At 47.2% G+C, this 21,601-nt stretch overlaps 2 protein-coding genes across 4 annotated transcripts in view; one reads left to right on the top strand and one right to left on the bottom strand.

Annotated features, from left to right (window-relative positions):
• The window catches only part of LOC147883628 (zinc finger CCCH domain-containing protein 27-like), a 67,673-nt gene that overhangs the window by 6,795 nt on the left and 39,277 nt on the right, over positions 1-21,601 (top strand). The window lies entirely within an intron of this gene.
• On the bottom strand, positions 6,104-19,690 carry LOC147883630 (uncharacterized). The gene is made up of 3 exons (XM_087399231.1): positions 19,554-19,690; positions 6,839-7,154; positions 6,104-6,701 (listed from the first exon to the last, which is right to left on the bottom strand). Exons 1-3 carry the CDS (start codon positions 19,688-19,690, stop codon positions 6,219-6,221), a joined length of 936 nt encoding a protein of 311 aa, XP_087255357.1. The 3' UTR covers positions 6,104-6,218.

Genomic DNA, 21,601 nt, shown 5'->3' with positions numbered 1-21,601 from the left:
CAGCTTGTATACCCTCTTGAACAGGGTTATCTGCAGCAGCCTGCTGCTGCATATTAATGGGCATTCTTTGCTGTCCGACATCATCATAAACAACCCTCCTGTATTCCACAGGTTGCACGGGTTCTTTGTGTACACTATCCTCTTTAAAGATGACATCATTGCTGCGTATAATCTTCCGTTTAACGGGATCCCATAACCTGTACCCCATTTCACCTTCGTCACCATAACCCATAAAGATGCATCTGGAAGACTTTGGCTCCAGTTTGGTGCGCAGTTCTTTGCGTATATGAGCAAAGCACTCGCAGCCAAACACGCGTAAGTGCTTATATGAAGGTGGCTTGCCAGACCACATCTCCTCTGGCACTTTCAACTGCAAAGCCTTGTTCGGCGACCTGTTAATTATGTGAACTGCTGTTTGCACGGCTTCTGCCCAAAAGCCATGGGGCAATGCAGCATAAGACAACATACATCGAACCTTCTCCTGAATAGTTCGATTCATCCGCTCACTTACACCATTTTGAGATGCATTATGAGGGGCTGTGAGTTCCTGTTTAATGCCCTTAGCTTCGCAAAACTGCACAAAAGCATGTGACACATACTCACCCCCATTATCGGATCTGAGGCATTTCAGCCTGCGACCTGTCCGATTCTCAACCTGAGCGACAAACTTCTTGAAAGCATTTAAGGCATCGCTCTTATGCTTCAAGAAATAGACCCACACTTTGCGTGTGGCATCATCAATAAAAGTAATGAAATACTTTGCACCCCCTAGTGATAGCTGTGGCATCTCACACAAATCAGTGTGCACTAGATCAAGTGGTGCACTATTTTGGGGAGTTCTCCTCTTATGAGGAGTCATAGAATGCTTGCCAAATATGCAATGATCACAAGTAGGCAAATCTGAAAATGAAAGAGACGGCAGATAACCCAAACGTGACAGTTCTTGCATTCCTTTAACGGACATGTGTCCCAACCGGCTATGCCACAATGAAACCTTTGGCAGCATAAAGAGGATACAAGGTATCACTCTTAAAACCCTCAGCCACTACAACCTGGCCATCAGTAATCACCCATTTGGAATCCCCAAATGTGGTGTGGTAACCACTGTCATCCAACAAGCCAGTGCTAATCAGATTTTTCTTGATTTGCGGCACATGGCGAACACCATCAAGCATAAATGTGCGTCCATCAGGGAATACTATCTGTATACTGCCAATCCCTGCAATCTGACATGCATAGTTGTTCCCAAGGTGAACAACTCCATGAGTACCTGTGTAGGAAGTAAACCACTCCCTATGAGGAGTAACATGAAAAGAAGCACCTGAATCCAAGAGCCAGGTGTGCATGTCATGGCCATCAATAACCAATGTATGTGCAATTACAGCAGAAGAGCATAAAACATCATGTTTGTCACTGTCACTGTCCTCTGCTGCAACATTCACTGCATCCAAGTCATCTACCTTGGCCTTGCCTTTGCCTTTGCTTCCACTGCCTGCATCCTTTGCCTCAGCCTTCTTGGCTTTCTGATCCTGTATAAACTTGAAGCACTTAGACTTCACATGTCCCTTCTTGCCACAATAAAAGCATTCAATATCCTTTTTGCCACGGGACTGACTGCGGGATTTGGACTTACTAGCAGATCTCCCCTTCTGCTGAGTCCTGCCTCTTTCCTGTACCTGCAAAGCATTTGAAGACTTGCTGCCCGCATTATTCTTCCTGTTCATCTCCTCCATAAGGAGAGAGCTCTCTACATCAGCATATATAAGAGTGATATTTGAATTTGACAGGGTGGTCTTGAAAGTGTCCCAACTCTCAGGGAGGGTACACAACAAGAAAGTGGCCTTGAACTCCTCATCAAGGTTCAACCCCTGTGCAATCAGCTGTGTAAAGATGGCATTGAACTCACTCAAGTGTGAGGTCATAGCTGTACCTTCCTTCATGCGAAGATCAACCAGCTTCTTCAACCAATAAACCTTACTGGCTGAACTCTTTTGGGCATACAACTCTTCTAGCCTCTGCGATAGGCCATAAGAGGTCTTTTCAGCCTGAACATTGAACACAAGAGAATCACTGAGAGTAAGCATGACAGCAGCCCTCGCGGACAAATCTAGCTCCTCCCACTCATCATCTGACATCCCAGATGGCTTGACACCCTTCACCCTTATGGGCTTAGAAATCTTCTTTAGCAGAAGTACATTCAAACACTGTTCTGCCCATAATGCATAATTGTGTGTCCCTTCCAATTTCTTTATGTTCAGAATTGATGATTCACTTCCCCCTGATGCCATATCAGATAAGGAAAGTACCTGACTCCCTGTAAGTCAAAAATGACTGAATAAAATTCTGATTTCTCAGAAAAACCTGCTCTATCAAGAGCCAGGAGCACTCACAATAGTGCTGTTTTTACTGTCAAAAAAATCTGCAGCAAAACAGAAAAATTTCCCTCCAGTTACTGTACCTTCTGACACACTGTACCGTGCTCAAATAGGCATAAAACAGTAATTTCAGAATGCTGCAGCTGTTCCACAAGTGCTTTAACAGTGCATCATCAGCTGACGAAGCACAAAACACTGCTGTCCTGATCACTTCTCCCACCTCAGATGAGGTATTGCACTGATTTTATATGCATAAACCACTTGTCATATACTGTTTTGTTCACTGAATAGAGACTCCAGACACTTCAGCCTGTCACAAACCTGCAACAGAAAATGGGACATATCCCAAGCAATCACCCTTCTGCCAAGGGGATAAAAGGCATCTGAAGGTCTCAAACAGTAACCCAAGTGCTCTCAAGCAAAATCTGGGCAAAAGCCCCTTGATTTGACACCTGTACCAAGTGAAAAACACCTCAACACTGAGGAAGCATACAAAATACAGCGCTCTCCTGGCACTTTCACCTGACAATGCAATGCATAAACAGCCCTGTGTACACAATAACAACACAGATCCCAACGTACAAACACTGAAGAGAAAATCTTTTGAGCACTGTCAACGATGGACAGTTAGGGACCGAGTAAACTCGATGCGCCCTGGCCAAGCGTGGCTCAACTGAGATTTTCCAAGGTGTCGTACACAAAATGTGACCTGCAGAAATGTCACTGAATACACTGCGGAAACAAGACCAATGTGGGCTCCCTGGCTCCACACTGCCTCAAGGCATACATTGCATAAGCTTCCAGGCAAAAGCCCTTTGAAAATGTCACCCAAAAGCTGAGATTTGCACTCAGCAAAAGCATAAAAGCCCTCTGCAAAATCAAGGCATTACCTTCCCGAAACAAGATAACTGTGCAACCACCACACACTGTGGTACTAGTCACCTCAAGCACGAGGGACAAGAGTGTACTTGCTGTACCTTAAAAAAAAACACAGTTTGAAGAACTGAACAGTCGGGAATGCTCTCTCTTTTTCTTCTTTCCCCAAAGAAAACTGCTGTACTTTCTGTACTTTATGTACTTGTGTACTTGTGCAGGGTACCACTGTACCTGCTGTACCTGTGCAGGGTACAGATCCAAAAGAAAAAAAATATCAAAATTGTACTTCCCTGATGCAGCTCCTTGACACAGCTCGTACGGCGGCGTCCGTACAGTACGGACGCCTGTACGGAGTCCGTACGGCGGTACGGATGGCCGTACGTCCGTACAGGAGCTCCCTGCGTGCGCGCCTGCGCGCCGCCTTGTGCGAGGCCCTAGGCTGCCTGTGCGCGCCGGTGCTGCGCACTGGCTACGCCCGCTTGGTAGCGGGTAGCGGCTAAGCTAGCAGCAGCTGGCGCTGCTCCGCGCCGCCCTGATCTGCCTGCACGCACGTTGCCCTGCGCTGCTGCCCAGCGCTGCCCCGTTGCCGCCTGCGCTGTTGTCCCGCGCTGTTGCCCTCGCTATCCCGCTGCAGCCTGCGCTGCCTGCGCAATGCCAAGCTCCGCCCACGCTGCTGTTGCTGCTGAGGGCACGAGTCCCGAGGGGATAAGGAGGGGGAGTGGTAGGCAGGAGTGGGGAGGGAGAGACTGAAGGCTCTGATACCAGTTGAGAGTGAAGGAAAGAGGGAGAAGTACAACGGGGAGAGAGTGAGATAGAGAGATGACACAAAAGATGCGGGTGTGAAGTGATGAGCCACACCACAAACTCATAGGTTTTATTAGGATTAGGTTTTTCACCCTATGACTGTCTTAAGACAGTCATAGGTGTCATATCTTTAATAAAGGGGTGGCAATGTGCCTTTACCCCAACAATAATCACCTGCAGGAGGAACTGCTTCATCGCCTGGAATGTACGTCTTTAGCCAAGAAATATGAAATGTTGGATGGATTTTATCCCATGATGGTGGTAATTCCAATTTGTAAATTAAAGGTGAATTTTTCTTGACGATCCGGAAAGGTCCATAGTATCTTGGTCGCAACTTAGGAAACACAGACTTAACCGTCTTATAGCGATGTGGGGCTACAAATAATAGCACCATGTCACCAGTGTCAAATTCCAGGTGACGTCTATGTTTGTTGGCAGACCGTTGATACCGCTCTTGCGCTTTTCGCATATGATCCCTGACTTGCAGTAGAATGTCTTGCATTTCTTGAACCAGTTGATCAGCTAGGGCCACTCGATGTTGAAGTACAAAATTCGTTGGTACAATCGGAGTGTGTCCATAAGCTGCTTGGAATGGAGTCATGCTGATGGCACTATGGAAAGAGTTATTATAAGCAAACTCAAGGAGTGGTAGATACTCTTCCCAAGCTGCGAGGCGTGACTGAATATAATGTCGAAGCATTTCTTCTAGAACTTGGTTGACTCTTTCAGTCTGGCCATTTGATTCTGGGTGGTAGGCTGAACTGAACAGTAGAGTTGTACCCAAAGATTCGAACATTGAAATCCAAAAGTGACTGGTAAACTTAGGATCTCTGTCAGATATGATATTCTTGGGCAATCCATGGTGTCGGAAGATGTGTTGTATGAAGAGTTTGGCTATGTCCAGAGCCTGTGCACTGCTTTTGCAAGCAACAAAGTGTGCCATTTTGGACAATCGATCAACAATTACCATAATCTGAGTGTTACCTCTGGAGGATCGTGGTAGTGTTGTAATGAAATCCATGGAAATACTTTCCCACCTTTCAATTGGAACTGGAAGAGGTTGAAGAAGTCCTGCTGGAAGTCGTCGGCTTGCTTTCATTTGTTGACAAGATAAGCAAGATGTAACCATTTTGATGACGTCGCTTTTCATCTGAGGCCAGTAGTATGTTGCACTGAGTAACCGATAAGTCTTGTTGATGCCTGGATGGGCAGCATAAGGAACTACATGATGCTCTTTTAACAAAAGACGTCGAACATCCTGACGCGATCTTGATAATACAGAAGGTCGTCCGTATAAGAATAGGAAGAGAAAATCTTTTGTTTGGAAGTCGAAGGTTGATCTTTTGAAAGAACCTGTACTGCTGTGCCGAAGTCTTTATCATTGAAATACTTTCCTTTGAATGAATTCGGAACATCCACAGATAATGTAGAGATTACCATAGCTGATGCTAGAGGTAACCTGCTGAGAGCATCTGCAACTACATTGCGTAGTCCTGGAATGTACTCAATGGTCATGTGAAAGTTGGCCAGAAACTCAACCCAGCGTGCTTGTCGAGCGTTCATGACTGGCTGAGTAAAGATATACTTTAGAGAGTGATGGTCTGTCTTGACCACAGACATAGTTACCAGCCGAAACGGAAACGGAAGAAACGGAATTTCCGGGCCCCGCCGAAACGGAAACGGAAGAAACGGCAATATGATACAATTTATGTATAAAAATTTATTTTTTATACATAATATAATTATCAATAGAGTGCAAATCATACATAATACAAATTACAATTATCTATACTTGAAGGTTGAAGCTTCAGGCTTCAGCCTTCAAGCATCAATGCATCATTCATGATTCATGCCTCTATGATTCTAAATTCTTGAATGATGCTTCAATAATCTGAAATCAACATGTATCATGAGTCATGACTAACAAGTTTGGCATTACAAGAATCTGAAATTTAGAAGTTTGAAGTACTTAAAAGTTTAAACTTAGCACACAAGTTGAAACTTGAAACTTGAAACTTGAAAGTATTCAATGTCCAGACTCCATAGATGATCATGATTCATGGTCCACAAATTTCATGATCATGATTCATGACTCATGACTCATGAGTCATGCAAGACTCAAAATAAAAGCACTCATGGATGATATAAAAAAAAGCAGCAGGACTACTGATCATCTGCATCATCCATGGACTCCTCGTCATCGTCATCCTCTGCGTCCTCAGATAAGTTCGAGGCATCTGTGTCACTGTCTGAAGAAGAATCATCAACATCAGGATCAGGACCATCGGGTGCAACTGAAGTACTAGCACCATCTCCAGATGGTTGAGTGTATGATCGTGTGTGGTGTGCTGGTGCTGACAGCTCCTCATACAACATGGTGTATATGTCCAGCTCCTCCCGTGGGATATCTGGTATGACCTCCATCTTCTCCACGTCCACCTTGTCTACATTCACTTGGCGAGGTTCGGGGCAGCCGGCGGTGAACTCAAGGAGACGGAGGTTGCAATGACAAAACACCAACCGCTCCAATTGAGCCGTGCTCAATCTGTTCCTCTTCTTTGTGTGAAAGAGGGCCCAAGTGCTCCAGTTCCTCTCACAAGGACCAGAACTGCAGTCCTGTGAGAGAACACGTATAGCAAGGCGTTTCTGCCATAAGCCAATTAAGCCGAGATAAGTATCAGGAACTTGATAACTTTAAACATATTTGTAGTAGATAAAACTTCAAATTACTTAACGACTAAGCTCCAACTAGTGGCGTTGGAACTTGTCTCTTAGACTCTTACCAAAGTAGGAGTACAGTTGCCATATTTCTCCCACCAGGAGACAGGTTGCAACTGTGTCTCTCGGAGCCTAGCTGTAGGTCGACCAAAGGAGAGGCTGTGATTGCGGAACAATAGAAGTTCATCCTCCAGTCTTCGTTGCATCTCCAAGTCACCACCCGTCCAATTTTGTAGATACTGTTGCATCCCCTCCTCCAACTCGTCATTCTCATATTGCTCTTGACTGCGCCAGAGCGGATGCAATACATGTGCCACCGCATGGATTGGGCGGTGGAACCAATTCCACCGCTTATTCCATATAGCACGGATGGACTCAACCCTAAATCATGCCATAAGAAATTAGAATGCATTATGCATGCAAAATTCATAGACTATAGATAATAGTACATACATAATATATATCTGAAAATTCCAGGCTTCATGATAACAAATTGCCATTTAGTAACTGCAATAATTATACATATTACAAAAGTAAAAAGTCTTACTTATCAGGCGATAGGGAAGTGTTTATGTTGAGGGCCTCTCCAATCTTGTCCATAAACTCGTACAAGAGCCCTAATGTGCTTCCCTCCATGTCTGTGATGCGAAGCACCGTGTAGATAGGATTAATCGATTTGATTAATGCCTCCGCCTGATTCCACCAAGACTCATCCATGATCATGCGAAAAAATTTGATAGACTTTGCTTGGCCTCTATCATCCCAATCTCCCCACTCCCGAGACACAACCGTGCGCAACAAGCCCTGGCGCACTCGCACAAGCCTCTCCACTATGAACATGTAAGCAAACCTTGTGGTTGGAGGTTTCAATAGCTCAAGGTCACTGTAAGCCCGATAGATGCTGAGGACTTTGGGTCTCTTCGTGACAAACTTCACGATACTGCGGGCTGTGGAGAAGATGGCATCAATCCAAGGTATCTTCCCTAGGTCCTCGATCAAAAGATCAAGGCAATGTGAGGCACAGGGTGTCCACACAATCTTAGGGAACTCATCTTCTAACATGGCACCCATTGACACACAATTGCTGCCATTATCTGTCACCACCTGCACCACATACTCAACACCTATCTCCATAATGGCTGCCCGTAAATGCTCCCAAATATACAGCACTGTAATCACTGTACCTGCATTGGAAGCGTCTATGGCTCTCAAGAACATGGTTCCCTTGCAAGAAGACACTAAAATATTGTACACATTCCTCTTGCGTGCATCTGACCATCCATCGCATAAGAGTGTGCATCCATATTTTTTCCAAGTCTCTTTCAAGGGCTTCATTTGGTCTTCCACACATTCCCTCTCTCTTCTTAGCTCTCTTGTCCGCAAGGCCTCATATGTAGGCCCTTCCCATTCATACCCAATGCGGCTTACGGCTCTCATGGCCTTCCTCCATCGTGTAGTCTTCGCCACATGAAATGGTATTGCACATTGTATGAAGAGCTTTGTGAGCTCACTAGTGGCCTCCTTCACTGCTTGCTTTTGCAAGCGTGCTTGAATGCTAGACCTTTGCAGTGATCCTCTTTTCCCCGCACTAGCATCCACACTAATTGATCCATGTGGCAAGGGTGTTCTTGTGGCACTAGGACCCGCGCTCGAGTTGATGCCCCTCTACTTCTCTTTGCAGAACCCAATGTGCTGGCATCATCCAATGGCTCAGTGTCAGCAGCCTCTTCTTCATCTTGCAGCCCTTGTCCTCCACTTTTTGCAGCCAAGGCTGCCATACGCGCACGCTTCCATTCTGTTAGGCCACCTTTCACTGCAGTAGGCACGAACTCACAAGGTCCTACATCCTTGCAGGGAACACCTGCTAGATGGTCTTTCACCCGTGTGACAGACCCCGTCTTGCTTATGCCGCAATAGTTGCATCTCCACTTCTTGGAGCCACCGCCTCCTTTATAACTATCCAGGAGGGAGACATGGACCCAATAAGCATCTCTCGGCATTGAGGAGGATGGAGAGGTGAGAAGGAGGATGGAGAGGTCACAAGTGACTCGTGAGAAAGGATGGGAGGTAGACTGTAGAAGGAGGATGGAGAGATAGAGGTAAAAGAGGATGGAGAGGATGGAGAGGTAGAAGTGAAGGAGAATGGAGAGGAGGAGGATGGAGAGGTAGAAGGTAAGATTAAAGAGAGGATGGAGAGAAGAAGGATGGAGGGATGGAGTCAGGAGAGCAGGCTGCCAAGCTGCAGGCTGCAGCTTGCAGGATGGAGAAGATGGAGCAAAGGATGAAGAGGATGGAGAGAGCTCAGAGAAGGATGGAGGTGAGGGTAGGTCCAAGAGCAAAGGATGGGATGGAGAGAGCTTGAAGAAGTGGAGGAAGGATGCGGGAGGCGGCGAAAGACGAAGGCGGCGAAATTCTGAAAGAAATCCCGTTTTTAGGGTTTTTGGGAAAACAGAAAATACGAAACACCGTTTCTTGACGAAACGGCGTTTCCGTTTCGGCCCACGAAACGCACGTTTCGTGCAACTATGACCACAGAGTCGGCTCCCATGAGATAATGTTTCCAAGAGCGATAAGCATGTACAATGGCAAGAAACTCCTTATCATAAATCGGATATCGGGTTTGGATATCAGAATGTTTATGGTTGTCAAAAGCAATAACTCTGCCTTCTTGCATCAAGACTGCTCCTGTAGCGATGTCGGAAGCGTCGGCCATGACCTCAAATGGAAGGTTTGGGTCAGCAATAGCCATAACTGGTGTGGTAGTGAGTGCTTGCTTGAGTTGTTGGAAACTATACTCTGTTTCGGGAAGCCACTGAAAAATTGCTGTGCTTTTCAATAATTCGGACATAGGAGTTGCGATTTCGGAAAACTGATAGACCTTTGTATGGTAGAAGTTTGCCAATCCGAGAAAAGAGCGGACATCATGAACATTCCTAGGAGTAGGCCAGTTTCGGATTACCTCGACCTTCTTGGGATCCACAGAGATGCCTTGAGCGGAAATAACATGTCCCAAATATTCGAGTTGGGTCTTGAAGAACTCACTTTTCTCAATGTTGATGTAGAGAGAATTTGCACGGAGAACTTCAAAAGCTTGGTGAAGATGTTGTTTGTGCTCATGTAGGGATCTGCTGAAAACAAGGATGTCATCGAGGTAAACGATGACGAACTTATCGAGGAAAGGCCTGAAAATGTCGTTCATTAATGTCATGAATGTGGCCGGGGCATTGTTTAACCCTAAAGGCATGACCAAACATTCATAGTGTCCATACTTTGTTCGAAAAGCTGTCTTGTACTCATTGCCTTCTCGTATGCGAATTTGATGATAACCTGAACGAAGATCAATCTTTGAGAATTGTGTTGCATGTAGAAGTTGATCGAAGAGGTCATCGATGCGAGGCAATGGATACTTGTTTTTGATAGTGAGCTTGTTGAGGGCTCGGTAGTCGATGCAGAGGCGCATTGACTTATTCTTTTTTTCCACAAGTAGTACAAGAGATCCGAAAGGGGTGCGACTGGGCCGAATGTGACCTTTGTCGAGTAGTTCGGTGACCTGTCTTTGGATTTCTTCATTTTGAGTGTAAGAAACCCGATAAGGAGGTTTCGACGGTGGATTACTGCCGGGAATAAGTTGGATTGGGTGATCCACTGGTCGTCGAGGTGGTAACTGCTTTGGCAATTCCTGTGGAAAAATATCCAGGTAAGGCTGGAAAAAAGGTTGGTTGAGGTATTCAGGAGGATCCTTTGTTGGTGTCTCCTCTACTGCCGTAACCAACAGAAGTGAAGTCTTTACTTGACGTTTACGAACCCACTTCTTTACTTGTAGGGCAGAGGCAACTGGGGTTGAAGGAGAGTTTCTAGAACCAGTTAGCTCAATAAGTTTTCCCTGGTGGACAAACTGGACAGTATGGCTGCGAAAACTGATTGATGGATCATAGTCGTAGAGCCACTGTTGTCCAAGTATGACATCGTACCGAGAAAGAGGCATGATGTCGAAGTTCAACTTGTCCGTATAATGTTGGATGCGAAAAGACAAGTTTTTGATTCTGGTGTTGCACAAGAAAGTAGTTCCATTTGCGAGTTCAATCTGATAGTCCATGAGACTAGGACTGGTGGTCAACCGAAGTTTGTCGACCATAAAACTAGCTAGGAAGTTATGAGAGCAGCCACTGTCGATGAGGATAGTGACCTTTGTTCCACGAATCGATCCTTGAACACAAAGTACTTGAGTGGCCAGGGAAGGTTCGGGGTTGCTGGCAAGGCTCAGGTGGATGGTATTTGCCATTCGAACAGCTTTGCCTTTCTTGTCTTGTGCTGGGGTAGCATCTTCTGTCTGGGAAGTGCTAGGTTCCATATTGGAATTTTGCTTTGGTCGCTTGGGACAATCGAACCATCTATGGTCGCCTGTACAGATGGTACAAAGTCCTTTTGTGCTGGAGTTGTTCTTCTTGTCAGTGGCCGCACCTTTATGCTGGGGATGTCGGTAATGACTTTGTGAAGAAGAAGAGGCGCGATCCTTGGAAGAGTGCTTCTGTTGGAATCCAGCAAATGATTTCTGAGTCTTCTGGGGATCTTGAGACTGTCGCTGACCTTGATTACCGAAGTTTTTTTGAAACCTGGTGTTATCTTGAGGGCGAGCACCTTTGGCCATAGTAGAGTTCTGTGTGTGATTAGCACTCTGCTTCCCTGTGTTTTGGAAATCTGTAATGCGCTCTGCGTAAGCAATAGCACCATCTGTGGTGGTGATGTTTGCTTTAAGGACATCAATGCGTAACGAGGGATTTAGGCCTGAGATGAAAGCATGAAGGCGATCATCCTCAGTTAAACCATCAATCTCCAGCACCAATGTGGTGAACTGAGAGATGTAGGAAGACATGGAGCCCGTTTGCTTCAACTGTCGGAGTTTTGAACGTGCTTGGAAGTCCGCATTGGCAGGTATGAACTGCTTACGGAGCACGCGTTCAAAACGTTCCCATGTTAACACACTTTTGCCGTCCTTTAAGCGTCTTTGCCACCATAGAAAAGCTGTATCCTTGAGGAGGGAGGCTGCCAAGGCGATCTTTTTGCCTTCAGTGAGGTCAACAGTATCAAAATACATGCGCATTTTTGCGAGCCATTGGTGAACTGTTCGGCGATTGCGTTGACCAGTGTAGGCTTCCGGAAGTTTGATGTCAAGTCTTTTAGTTTTGGAAGCTTGAAGTAAACGGTAGAGGGCACGTAGTTCAGTGTTTTCTACCTCTGGTGGGAATGAATCCGCATAGTCGCCTGGTTGCGTCACGTCATCCTCTGTATGTGTGGTACTGTGAGAATCTTGAAGTTGAACTTTCTGGACCAAGTCGGAGATGCTGTCCTGAAGCTGGGAAATTTGAAGTTGCAATAGTGATTCGCCTTGTACGTTGACTTCAGGGGTCTTTTTTGGACTTGAGTCTTTGATCTTTGGAGAGGCTTCACGCGAGCGTTGCGACATATTGGAGATCTCTGTGAGAAAAGCGCGAACTTGCGCTCTAGTTTGTACCATTCCTGGAAGAAGATTCGGGCTGCTCCCTGAGGTTGCTCATGTTGGAGGGGGCAGGCTAGGCAGGATGGAACCACCCGTGGAAGTCTGGTAAAGGAGGTCTTGTCTGAGGTAACACTGGTGATGCCGAAAGTGGTGTTACTGCTCGTGAGAGGACAGGAGTAGGTTGCAGAGTCCACGGATTTGAGAAGGGATAAGGAGCTGCTGTCGGAAGTGGAGGATATCCAGGAGAAGGAGTGCCTTCAGAGTGTAAATACTGTCTTGGAGAAGGTACAACCTGTATAGGAGGATATCTGGGAGCTGAAGGAGGTGGAGAGTACCTTGGAGATGCCGAAGGTGAGGGGTAAAATTCTCTCCAAAGCTGGACAGCAAACTCTTGAGGAATATCGGGTTCTGGGTATCTTCGTGTCTCGTGGAACACAACCTGTACTGTGCTGAGGAAGTAATGTAACTGAGGTGCCTCACGCAGAAGGTATAGGATGTGGTCCAAATCACTAGGAGGGCACGTGACACAGAAGACCCACGATGCAAAAGCTCCGAAATGGGCTGGTTGTGCAATCTGAACACGATATTGTGTGATAGATGATGCCTGAGGTGTCCTTGAAAGGCCGGGTGAATTACCAGGGGTTTCCATGCTCTTAGGGAGCGTCTTTCATTTGCTGTAATTTGATAATGACAAGAGAATCCTTGAAAGCAGAATGGAAAGACTCCACCTGGCAATGATTTAATCTGCCAATTTGTTGCGTAGAAGAGGCTTGCAAATCGCTGTCCGGAGATCCATGTTGCAATGGTTGGCGAGGAGCAGATCTGGCCTGTCTGGTCCGGGCTGTTTTAACAGACTGTCTTCATCGCGATAGGAGGCTGAAACTGCTGCTGATCTGACAGGAAAATGTAGCGCTACAAAGGGGAGCAGGCTATCAATGGCGCAACAGGCTGCAGGTATCAATCAAGACTGGCTAAACAGATTGCAGCTGAATCGCAATAGGGGCTGGCGAAACAAGGGGGGGGAGTGTTAGAAAATACCCAACAGAGGGTACACGCAGCGGAAATAATGCCCAGGAGCTCACACAGTGTGCGGTGTGGGTGTGGAATCACAAACTTCTTTACTTATGTGCATTCAATAGGTGTGCAGACTCATCAATAGACAATGAACCAAACTAGATAGAGAAACCACCAAATAATATATTTCCGTCCACAACTATGGACACAATACAAGAGAGACAGATCCAGAGTCCCACCAATGGTGTGGTCTTGTGATCTTACCACAAAGTCCTTCTCCTATCTGCTGGCTATCTCTAGACTAGAGTCCGCGTGCTCCACCTCGAGCGTCTGTAGACTTTCCGTCTAGTGTGTTCTTCTCCACCTTACTGCCTTTGAATCAACCTAGGTGGGCAGCTCCTGCCAAGCTTTGTCTGCAGCACACAGATCCCTGTTCCACTGCTCCAACCTGCTTGTGAATGGCTGCTCCAGAAGATGATGATCTCAGCAACCTTCTGCCCTAGAAGACAGTCTAGGTTCAGCCTCTCCCTGAGCTAAGTCTGCAGCACCTCAGCACAGTTCACCTCCTGGTCATAGGCCCAACTGCTGCTGCTCTGCTGCTCCTTCCTGCTCCCTGAAGTGCTGCTAGGCTGGATGATGATCTCAGCACCTTGCTGCCCTAGAAGACAGCCAAGGTCCAGCCCTTCCTGGCTAAGTCTGCAGCCCTTCAAGCACCCTCTCACCTCCTGGATATAGGCCCAAAGGGTGGCTTCCTGCTGCTCCTTTCTGCCCTGGAACTGCTGGTTGCTGGATAATGAAATGAGGCCTGAGCCTCTCCTTTTATAGGCCCTGAGGCCTGCTGTAGAAAACCGACCAGTCTGTCTTGACTGGGCCGACTGGACAGACTAGGTTGGCTGGCCCAACCGACCTGGTTGGCTCAGCCCAACCAGCCCTATATAAGGGCCCTTTGCTGGTCCTTTGTTCCATGCAGGGTCCAGCTCCTTTGCTGCTGTCCTGCCACCTGCCAGCCCTGCTTGCAAGCCATAGACCTGCCCATAGACCCCCACTATACTGCGCCTTGCTGCAGCCCTTTGCCGGCGCCTTGTCCTTCCCGTACACGTCCGTACTATTGCTGATGTCATCGTGCCTTTTACCTGGGACACCCCGCCATGTCTGCTGTTCCAGATTCACCTCTTCCAGGTCAGATCCTGATGCTGAATGCCTCGCCATCTGCTACTGTTGTTGGCGCCATTTGTTGCAGCCACCTTGACTACAGGTGTGTTGCTGGCTGCCCACATGACAGCCTATGTGCTGCCCATGTGGCAGCCCCCCCTCTCTCTCTTCTCTGGACATATTCTGCCCTAGGTCTCCCTCCCCCACGCTCTCCTCATATGGGGGCTTACAGATGGGGAGGTGACCTTTCCAACACCCCCTCTCACCGACACATCTCGGCCCAATGCCAACACGTCGATGAAGATGCTCCAGTAACTCCCTGGTCGTAGTCCTCTGGAACCCTTTGATGTCGAAATCATTTCCTGGCTTTTCATCCAGTGGCCCCTGCTCCACCAGGTCCGGTTCCGCTTCCGCACACCATCCTGGTACACAGGTCCATCTCTGGTAGCACCTCCTGGTACCAGCTCCTTCAGTCACATTCCCGCCTCTGAACTCGAGCAATCCAGCCGTCACGATCTTCCAGTCGTCCCCCTCATAATGAGTGAACAACCTGGAGTCTTCCAGGCACCATGCTTTGAGGGTCTGTTTCAACCCGTCCTTCCTTTGGCAAGGTCTGCAACAAAAGTACATCTCCAGATCACCTGGACTGCAAACTTTAAAGACACCTGACTGAACCTGAGTCACCCTCCTTCTTGCAAGGGCACAATCCTCCAGTCGTGGAAGTCGATTCCCTAGAGCTTCTGAATCAGGGTCGTCCTTCAGCAAGGTCCCTGCTTTCAGGCTCCCACACCTGTGAGCCTCCTACTTGGGCTCTGATACCATGTTAGAAAATACCAAACAGAGGGTACACGCAGTGGAATTAATGCCCAGGAGCTCACACAGTGTGCGGTGTGGGTGTGGAATCACAAACTTCTTTACTTATGTGCATTCAATAGGTGTGCAGACTCATCAATAGAAAATGAACCAAACTAGATAGAGAAACCACCGAATAATATATTTCCGTCCACAACTATGGACACAATACAAGAGAGACAGATCTAGAGTCTCACCAATGGTGTGGTCCTATGATCTTACCACAAAGTCCTTCTCCTATCTGCTGGCTATCTCTAGACTAGAGTCCGCGTGCTCCACCTCGAGCGTCTGTAGACTTTCCGTCTAGTGTGTTCTTCTCCACCTTACTGCCTTTGAATCAACCTAGGTGGGCAGCCCCTGCCAAGCTTTGTCTGCAGCACACAGATCCCTGTTCCACTGCTCCAACCTGCTTGTGAATGGCTGCTCCAGAAGATGATGATCTCAGCAACCTTCTGCCCTAGAAGACAGTCTAGGTTCAGCCTCTCCCTGAGCTAAGTCTGCAGCACCTCAGCACAGTTCACCTCCTGGTCATAGGCCCAACTGCTGCTGCTCTGCTGCTCCTTCCTGCTCCCTGAAGTGCTGCTAGGCTGGATGATGATCTCAGCACCTTGCTGCCCTAGAAGACAGCCAAGGTCCAGCCCTTCCTGGCTAAGTCTGCAGCCCTTCAAGCACCCTCTCACCTCCTGGATATAGGCCCAAAGGGTGGCTTCCTGCTGCTCCTTTCTGCCCTGGAACTGCTGGTTGCTGGATAATGAAATGAGGCCTGAGCCTCTCCTTTTATAGGCCCTGAGGCCTGCTGTAGAAAACCGACCAGTCTGCCCTGACTGGGCCGACTGGACAGACTAGGTTGGCTGGCCCAACCGACCTGGTTGGCTCAGCCTAACCAGCCCTATATAAGGGCCCTTTGCTGGCCCTTTGTTCCATGCAGGGTCCAGCTCCTTTGCTGCTGTCCTGCCACCTGCCAGCCCTGCTTGCAAGCCATAGACCTGCCCATAGACCCCCACTATACTGCGCCTTGCTGCAGCCCTTTGCCGGCGCCTTGTCCTTCCCGTACACGTCCGTACTATTGCTGATGTCATCGTGCCTTTTACCTGGGACACCCCGCCATGTCTGCTGTTCCAGATTCACCTCTTCCAGGCCAGATCCTGATGCTGAATGCCTCGCCATCTGCTCCTGTTGTTGGCGCCATCTGTTGCAGCCACCTTGACTACAGGTGTGTTTCCTTAGCTGGCTGCCCACATGACAGCCTATGTGCTGCCCATGTGGCAGCCCCCCCTCTCTCTCTTCTCTGGACATTTTCTGCCCTAGGTCTCCCTCCCCCACGCTCTCCTCATATGGGGGCTTACAGATGGGGAGGTGACCTTTCCAACAGGGAGGGCAGGCTGTCAATGGCGAAACCTGGTTGCAGGCTGCATCATGGCAGGGATGGCGGGCTTCCAAAGCTGCAGGTTGATTTGCGGCAGAACAGTCTGGCTGGCAAGGCTCTCACGCTGCAGGCTGGAAGGAAACAGGACCGCAAACCCTGGCGAGGCTAGGACTGCACATGGCGAGGGGCTGGCAGCGAAATGGCGAGGCCAGGCAGGGCAGCGAAATAGCTAGGGGCTGCGCAGGTAGGCTGAGTGAAATGACGAAAATCTGCATGGCGTTGAAAAGGTACGCCCTTTTTTTCGTTTGGGCTGCCTACGTTGGGTGGTTGCCCCAAAAATTAAAGGGTGTGTTGACCCTTGGGTAATCTAGGGTAGACCTAAGGTTTGGGGCTGGGTTTTTTTTCCTTTTTAACCCCTTTAGGTACCCTTTTATAAGTGCTTGGTGCCTAAAAGGTGTGCCTATTCGAGGGGGTGTGACCCTTGGAATAGGTGCACCTTTTCATGAAGGGGTGTGTCCCTGTTTTTAAAAGGGGTGTCCCTACATGAATAGGTGTGTCCTTTTGTCCACGATGGGGTGTGTCCCTTGGGTGAGGAGTCAAGACTCTTCATCAAAAGGTGTGTCCGATGGTGGAAAAGGTGTGTCCCTTGGTTTTGGGACAGCCGAAGCACCTGAAAAGACACGATTTTTGTCACGTCCATTCACATCAACTCGTGATGTGTGGGAGATGGAGAGGCCATAGATGACTTTAGGCAGGGTTGGCGCTAAAAATTTTTACGCTCATCCTCTCCATCTCTTCCATGCACAATGTGCACGGATGTCCTAGCGGGAAAGATGTATCAGATCGGCGCTAGAAGGTGGGGGGCATTTCCTACAGGCAGGAGCGGATTTTGCTTTGATACCACTGTAAGAAATCTGACGTGGAACTGAGGGCTTACTGCGAATCATCCTGGACCCCATAGTCACTTGTAGCCGCTCAAATTGCCTCCACTCAGTCTTCGGTATGTAAGAAATCCTAGATTTACTATATTTAGAAATGTGCTAAGGAACAGAAAGGAGACTGAGATAGCAGAGAACAAGGAATAATTGTATTGCTTGAATGTCTGTAGGGTAGATGTTGTTGTCATCCATACAATTGGGCCTCTCTTATATAGAGAGTGAAGAGTCACACATGAAAAGGTGTGTACTCCAAAGGGTATGTGCATGAAGAGGTGTGTACCCCTTGTGAAGGGTGTGACCCTTGATGAGAGGGTACATAACATTAGGAATGTCTCTTCAATAGGATGTCTCTTGTGAAGGGTTGTGCCTCATTAGGAAGTGTCCCGTCGAAAGGGCAAGTGTCCCGTCGAAAGGGCATACCCTTCCACAAGTGTCCATTCATCAAACCATCCATAAGTCTAGAAATAGAGAAAGGAATACGTCACAGATCGTGACACGGTAAGTCACATCCTCAGAAGGGTGTTGCATGCATGGCCGTTGGTCGCACTAGTGTGTTGAAGTGAGCCCTTGCTTGCTAGGCGATCTATGAAAGATGTAAGCGAGTGGAGATCGTGCAATCCTATACATACTTGGGAGTAGTTTTCTCGAGGCCAGTATTTAGGATGATTCATGCGGCCAGGGCACGGATCACATGTGGACAAGGAGCTCTAGCTCGACTTCAGAGGTGGTGCTTCCAGGTGCATTTTCAGAACCCAGCAATGAAGGGTTGGCTCACCAGGGGACGATACCATTGCCTCTACTAGGAGGGGAGCGGCTTCGGTCCACACTCACGATTGATCCACTTCCAGGACCAAGTTTGCATTAGGCTATATCTACTTGAGATGCGCCGACACAGGGAGACCCTACTATGACAGATTAGAGAGCAACAGGAGGCGATCAGGCCATAGGACAGAGAGGCTGATAGAGCACTACGTCACGTCACATACTTCTATGGATTTGAGTCTCCCTCGATAAGTGAAGCACAACACGTGAGGCATTGAAGATCATGACCTTGGTCTTCCCAAGGTAGACTGTGAAGTCTCTCTCTCCTCCAACGCCTCCAAATGTCTTTGCATTCACTCTGCTGAGGATGATATGAGGACTATATCATCCATATATAGCAAAATTTGTACCATCAAATCAGCCAGTAATGATCTGTCACCTCCCATATGGTCAAGAAAAGATGTGATCTCATCAATGTAGAGCCCAAAACGAGTGGGTGATAGAGAACATCCGTGCTTCACACCAATGGTGCTCTTGTAGGCCATCCTATGGGCTATCCATAGATGCCACTTATTCCTTGGTATGTGCCTTGTAGGCCTAGTTATAGTCAGTTAGGACTATTGGCACAGTTAGTACATGTACCACCTAGGTCAGTTAGGACACTTAGACCAGTTAGGACAGTTAGCCCTAGGGTTTTGTCATGTTGGCTCCCCCTTGAGGCTCCACTCTTAGTTTTTGCAGCAATCTATTACGACATCTCGTTTTTCTCCTTCTTGCTTCCATTTTTGAGCTTCCATTGCTTGTCATAGCCAACAGTGGTATTAGAGCAGGTCAGGAACCCTTGAAGGGGCAAATTGATGTGTGTGTGTGTGCCTATGGGCTTGGAGTCCTATGCAAGAAGTGTGTGAGTGTAGGTGTGCGAGAAGGTTCTAGTTAGGTGTGTCAGGTTGGTGTGATGAGTGAGTGATCATAGGAGGTGATTGATTGAGATAATCAGGGAGATGATTTTGGAGGCAGTTGCCTATATATGTAACCACTCTTGGAATAAAGATTTACATTGTGTGCCTCATTGCTTCCATATGGATTTACACGTGGTATCAGAGCTTGGTTAGAATCTGATTGCCTAGAATGAGATTCTTAGAAGATTCCAACTAGATTCCATCTTCTTCCCAAATGCCTCCTATCTCTCCCTCTTCTACCTTGAGCTTGGGAAGCTCTGTTCTCTCCATCCACGCAATGCTTTGAGGAGCCCCTTCAGCCAGACCTTCCTTACTCTTGGGTGACCTTCCTGACCGGTGGGATTGACGAAATACGTCGCCATGTCTGCGCTCGCCATGTCTGCGCACTGTCTCTCTGTCTTCCGCGCCATTTCTGCAATGCTGCTCACCTCAGTCAACTACCTTGCAATTCCTCTGAGCCAAGCTTACTCTACACCTAGAGCTACCCTCTGAAGAATTTTGGGGCGACTTGGTCCATAAATGAAGGAGAACTAGGCAAAAAACCAGTTGACTTTTTTTGAGAAGACAGTTTCCTCAAGCAAAGGAGATGCTGCTGCCCCGGGGGTTATAATGCACCATTTGGGCTATGGTTTGTTCTGAGCCTTTCTTGCATATGGATCTATGATTGCGCAGCAAAAGCCCCCATCTTGGTGATGCTTGGAGTGAGGTATCAAGCCTCCAAAGTTTACATGTACTCTGCAAGCATTTCTAGTGTATTTTTTGGAGTTTTTTATGCTACACTAAATGCTTGAGGAGTAAACATTCAGTTCAGAGATTATTCTTTCAAAATTCAGTTCAAAGTGTGTCATTTCAGTTCAAAGAATGTTAGTTCAGTTGGTGCTAATCTCTTGACAACGTGCCAACCTCAAGTTCTCAAAGCTCTTCAAATGTCAAGAAGACTACAAAGACAAAGTACAAGGTGAAGAAGACTCCAGTTAAGAGGTTGTGGGAGAAGCCAACTGGTTATGATTATGCCAAACAATTAGGTTTTTCAGAATTCTTATCTTGCAATTTCCATCTATATGGTGAAGGTGATTTTTTTGTTCAGAAAGATTGACCTTTTGTAAAGGGATTAGACACTGCCATTAATTTGGTAAGACCTTCCCAAATGGCTTCCAAACTGAAAATAGATAAGTTTGAAGGAGAGGGGTTCCACACTTGGCAAACAAAACTGAAGTTTATTCTCATGAAAAAGGGAATATGGAAGGTAGCAAGTGCAAAAGAAACTAAACCTACAACTAGAGAAGGAGAAGCTTCATGGCTTCCAAAAGATGAAAAAGCACTAATCCACTATGCTAGTCCCTCCACCATGAGAGAGAGAAGAGAAAGAAAGAAAGAAAGAAAGAAATATTAACATCCGCGGAAGGCCTCGCGGGCCTATGGGACAAAGTGCAAAACACACCAAAAGGGAAAGGAACTCATACAAGCCACAAAGGGCTGGAGCAAGGGCACGCTAAAAAGCACTTGTGTATAAGATGGCTGGTCAGACCAGAGCCTAGAAGCATTGTCTCTTCAGCCTCACTAGTGAAGCATGCTTTCTAACCCTGTGTGTCTATGTTACTGGTTTCATAATCATTTCATATATACATAAGATCTCAACTAATTCCCCTGCAAGTTTGAATCTCTCTCGCTGAAACTGAGGGTCATTGGTGTTGAAGATTATGACCTCGGTTTTATCCATGTTCGACTTCATGTCTCAACTCCTGTAGGACTACAGCGCTCTCAATGCATTTGTTAGTCCCTTTGCTGTGTTGGAGATCAGAATGACATCATTGACATATAGGTATGGCAATCTGTGCCAAAGTTGAGCTTTGACCTCTTAGTGTGTTCACAAAAGAGGCCAGCTCGTTAATGTACAAGGCAAATAGGGTGGGGGATGGGGGGCATCCTTGTTTCAGCCCAATGGAACTGCATACCTCCTCTGACAATCCTTGTCTCGTGTGTACTCTGCATGTAACTCTTTCATGTAAAGCCTTGATTGCCCATATAACATCCTATGTGATATCTAAATCTCGAAGTTGTGCAATGAGAAGGACCCGTGGTACTAAATTGAAGGCCTTTCAAATATCCTCAGGATTGCTTGTTAAAATAAAGAAGCTGTCTCTCAGTATGTGTTGTTGAGCCTCACAGTGTAAAATACTCCACTTGGAAGGTGGTTTTTGACTCACCTTTGCCTTGCTATAGTTTTCCACTAGTACAACAAGCATGACCATAGATTTCGTAACAATTTCAGGCTCCATGTGTCATTG

This window comes from Dipteris shenzhenensis, chromosome 28, assembly GCF_047967505.1.
Source record: "Dipteris shenzhenensis isolate YYH24624 ecotype China chromosome 28, Dip_SZ_1.0, whole genome shotgun sequence".
NCBI classification, from domain to species: domain Eukaryota; kingdom Viridiplantae; phylum Streptophyta; class Polypodiopsida; order Gleicheniales; family Dipteridaceae; genus Dipteris; species Dipteris shenzhenensis.
This window is presented reverse-complemented; position numbering and strand designations above follow the sequence as displayed.

Excerpts from the sequence above, each read along its gene's own strand:
- LOC147883630 (XM_087399231.1), bottom strand. The coding sequence starts at position 19,690 with ATGGCGAGCGCAGACATGGCGACGTATTTCGTCAATCCCACCGGTCAG. Across the intron at positions 7,155-19,553 it reads CAGAGCTTCCCAAGCTCAAG|GGTTGAGTCCATCCGTGCTA; the intron begins GTAGAAGAGGGA and ends GGCATGATTTAG. Across the intron at positions 6,702-6,838 it reads GCAACTGTACTCCTACTTTG|AAACGCCTTGCTATACGTGT; the intron begins GTAAGAGTCTAA and ends GGCTTATGGCAG.